This window comes from Octodon degus, unplaced genomic scaffold, assembly GCF_000260255.1.
Source record: "Octodon degus isolate 3935 unplaced genomic scaffold, OctDeg1.0 scaffold00113, whole genome shotgun sequence".
NCBI lineage: Eukaryota > Metazoa > Chordata > Mammalia > Rodentia > Octodontidae > Octodon > Octodon degus.
Window position 1 is genome coordinate 8,835,423 of NW_004524689.1, and position 4,273 is coordinate 8,839,695.

At 41.3% G+C, this 4,273-nt stretch overlaps 1 protein-coding gene across 1 annotated transcript in view; it reads left to right on the top strand.

Annotated features, from left to right (window-relative positions):
- LOC101579994 (arylacetamide deacetylase-like 4) overlaps window positions 1–4,028 on the top strand; it is a 23,287-nt gene extending 19,259 nt beyond the window's left edge. The window contains exon 4 of the mRNA XM_004639666.1: window positions 3,254–4,028. Within this exon, the coding sequence (XP_004639723.1) occupies window positions 3,254–4,028 (775 nt within the window). The remainder of the gene's footprint in view (window positions 1–3,253) is intronic.
- The last annotated feature ends 245 nt before the right edge of the window (window positions 4,029–4,273 follow it).

Here is a 4,273-nt window from a genome sequence, read left to right on the forward strand (position 1 = left end):
ATGGCTTTGCTTCTTATATTTCATTTTTATACTTTTCTGCTGGATGGTTAAGACCAAGGTAAAGCAGGACCTGTGCAACAAGAGTTGTAGCTTTTTGGTCTGAGAAGGTCAGTGAAATGCCCTCAGGATTTATCCTGAGATCCTGTACCTCAGATTGTAGAACCTTTGTCAGTGTTAGCCATGTGGATGAGTCATGGCCATTGCTTGGCCTGAATACTAATTCTTTATCAGAAGAGTAGCTGGCCAAATTCTTTCCTGCTCTGTACACTGTCTTTTCACTCTGTTGGTGGGTGCCTATGTGCTTGTTGTTTAATTTGTATAATCCCATTTATCGATTATATTATTTCCAGTGCCATCCGAGTTCTGTTCGTACAACCTTTGCTCATGCCCGTGCTTCAAGCATTTCTCCTATGTTACCTTTCAGCAGTTTTAATGTCCGTTTTATGTAGAAGTCATTGATCCTTTTTGCTTTGATTTTAACATTGAGTGAGAGATATGGATCTCCTGAGTCTTCTGTATTTGGATGATCAGTTTTCAGAGCATCATTTTTCAAAAGAGGTTATGTTTTCTCCGAGGCATGTTTTTGGCCTCTTTGTTACAAATGAGATGGCTGGAGGTGCCTGGGATTTGTTTCTCTACCTTCTGCTCTATTCCTTTGCTCTATTCCTTTGGTCTACATGTCTATTCTTATTCCAGTAACATGCAGTTTTTGTTATTATAGCTTTGTAGTAGGATTTGATATTCAGTGTTGTGATGTCACCTGCTTTGCTTTTTTTTTTTTTTTTTCTTTTGTGTTAAGGATTGCTGTGTGTATTCTGAATGAATTCTAGGATTTTTTTTTTAGCTTTGTGGATAATGTTGTTGCTTTAATTAGGATTGCATTTAATCTATAGAAGACTTTTGGCAAAGTATCCATTTTAACAATATTAATCCAGCTGATTCAAGAACAAGGTGCATCTTTCCATTTTCTATTGCCTTCTGTCATTTTCTTTAGAGTGTTGCAATTTTTATTACAGAGGTCTTTTACTACTGTGTGTAGGTCGATTTATAGGCATTTACTGTTTTGGAAGTTATGGTAAATGAAATTATCTTTCTGATTTCTTTCTTACTGTGTTCAGTATTTGCGAATAGGAATGCTATTGAACTGCACAGTGAGACCCTGTCTCAAAAAAACAAACAAACAAACAAACAAACAAACAAACAAAAACTAAATAGAAAAGAATACCATTTAAGAATGCACTTACATACAACAAAATGATTTATAAAAGAAAGCAAAGGGATGATGGATCTAAAATTCAGTGTAACCCTGCTCTCAGTTGGGGTAGCGTCAAGGTGTGAGAAGATGGTGAGGTGGACAGGGCTGGCTTGAGGTCGTGGCCAATGCCTTGCCATGGTTGTGTTGACTGCTGTGCGGGTACTGATTTCATTATTGAAATAATTCCCTATTTACCTGCTTACCTACATGCCAGCTGCACAGAAGTCACTTTAGAAGTCACTTCTTCATCTTTAGAAGTCGCATTCTGAAGATGCGACTGGTTCTCTGAGGTGGGTCTTAGTTACTTTCTCATTGCTGAGGTAAAATACCCAACACTCGCAAATTAAGAGAGGAAAGATTTATTTAGAGCACAGTTTGTAGAGGTTTCAGTCTATAACCAGCTGTCTCTGAGGAAGCGTGGCATAACAAACAGGTATTGCAGGGAGAAACAGTTCATGGTTGGCAGAAGGTAGCAAAGAAGTAAGAGGTGACCGCGGCTCTTTCTGTCTCTTGTATCTTATCCAGGCTACTTAGAGTGGGTAGCCTCATGGCCTTATTCCTAGTGCCCTTGACTGTGGTATGGCACCACAAATCAATTCTAGCATCACACAGTCTAGATTCAGCCACTTCTGAAAAAATCCCTTCTATGACCACCTGAGGCTTTGGGAGACATCTAAACAACCATCACAAGGGAGGAGCTTTTCTGTGGGCAGAAGGACGTTGGTAGTTGGTTTTGTTCCAAGGGATCATTACATACCAGATGAAGTGAGAAAAATTAAGAATAACCTTGTTGCCATTTCTCTTTCCAATGGACTCCATCTAACTTTGAAGGCCCCAAGGCTGGGTAGACAGGGCAGTTGTGTGATTTGCACAAGTAGTTTAGAATCTCTTTTCTGTCAGATGAGTTTTTCCAAAGAAGCAACTTTCCAATACATAGTGTTCTAACCCCATCGGCTTCTGTTTTGTCTGAAATTCTACCACTGGAATTCAGTCTCAAAAGGCCTTGGGAATAATGAAGATGCCTTGAAGAGGGAACACAGAATGGCATGAGTGGGCACCTATAATTCTATTTTGTGGGAAAGTGCCCAGTACATCATTAGGAGACATGGCCCTTGGGACAGAGAACTTCCAATAGAGCAACTGGTGAATTTCATTAGCCAGAGGAAGGACTTGAGCTGCTAGAGGGAGCAGTGGGTAGTGTCTGGGAGATGCCTGAGAGATGCGGAAACCTATGGAGATATGCCAGGTGTCTTTGTTTCCTAGCTTCTATACATGATGTGAGTGTGAGAAAGCTACCCAAATACTTAAGAGTAGATGGGTATCTTGGATTTCAGTTCAGATTGTTCATATCTGTTGGGTTTCTTAGTCAGCATGTGTGCTACCAGGGTGGTTTACTTTAAATTGTTACCATTTTAATGCATACCTAAGATAACCAGCTTAAGAAGAGAAATGATTTGTTCTTATTTTGAGCACATGATTTTAGACATTTTGGTTCCAAATCAGCTCATTCCATTTCACTGGGCATATAGCAGAGTAAAACCACTCATCTTTTGACTTGGGGTTGTGGGGAAAAGAAACAGTTCGCTGCAGGGGAACACTTTAGTGACCTACAGATCTCATATTAAGGCACACTTTAAACTTTCCACTATCTTTAACCTGGTACCAGCATCTAACACATAGACCTTTGGAGAACACTTATGATCCAAAGGATGGGATTAGTTTCCCTAGACCCCAAAGTTCCACATCCGCCTTACAATACAAAATGCCTGATATCCATTTCCAGGAGGACACAAGTTCAAAACTGACCTAGCATTTCTCAGAACTCCTGACTTGAATTGGTTCTTCATATCCAGATAAAATGGAGCTACACTTCTTTGCTACTTAGGGTCCTTCTGAGGATGCATCCGGGTTACTCTCCTAGGGGGTGGCAGAAGACACCACTCAAACACCTGAAGTGTACTCATGTACACTTGTCTCTGTTCTTCCTTTTCTGTTTAGGTACCGCAAATACCCTGACTACCATTTCCCTATTGTTTATCGGGACTGCCTGAATGCCACCATCCACTTCCTGAAGAGGCTGCAAACCTATGGAGTAGAAGCCTCCCGGGTGGTCATCTGTGGAGAAAGCATGGGCGCATCCACTGTGGCCATGGTTACTCAGGCCTTAGTGGGCAGAACCAGCCTTCCCCAGATTCGGGCTCAGATTCTAATATCCCCAGCTGTCCAGTTATTGAATTTACAGTTGCCATCTTTTTGTCAAAATAAAAATGTCCCATTTCTCACCCAAGAGATATTTATGACATTAGTGTGTAAATATATGGCCACTGACCTCTCCTGGAAAGATGCTTTATGGAATGGTGCATGTATGCCCCCAGAGAACTGGAAGAAGTACCAGAGATGGATCAGCTCTGACAACATCCCTGACAGGTTCAAAAACAAAGGACAAGAACCCCAGTTTCCCGGGCCTTTCATTGAGTCTGCTTACCTGGAAACCAAACATTTCTTTGATGTAAGAAATGCGCCCATCCTTGCAGAGGATGAGATAATCTCCCAGCTTCCTGAAGCCTTCTTGGTGAGCTATGGACATGACATTCTCCGTGATGACACCTTGCTTTACAAGAAGCGCTTGGAAGACCAGGGGGTCCCAGTGAGCTGGTACCATATAGAGGATGGCTTTCACGGATGCATCGTTTTATTTGACAGGAAGCTTTTATCTTTCCCATGCTCCCAGGATACTGTCAATTCTGTGGTCAGTTACATAAAGGGTATATGAAGGGCTGTGTATCTAGCTCCATGTCAGAGCACTGGCCTATTGTATAAAAGCCCTAGGTTTGACCATGAGCACCATGTAAAAGTTAACTTTTAGAAATAAAGGAATATATGATAGTAACCCTGTAGCCCTGAGTAATGTAAGACAAAGATGCCCCAGTCACAAGACAGAATCTTTGCTTATTTTTATTTTATTGTGGAAGGAGAAGCTGGATGTATCATGGCCAAGGTGTAAAGGATGAGATAGAA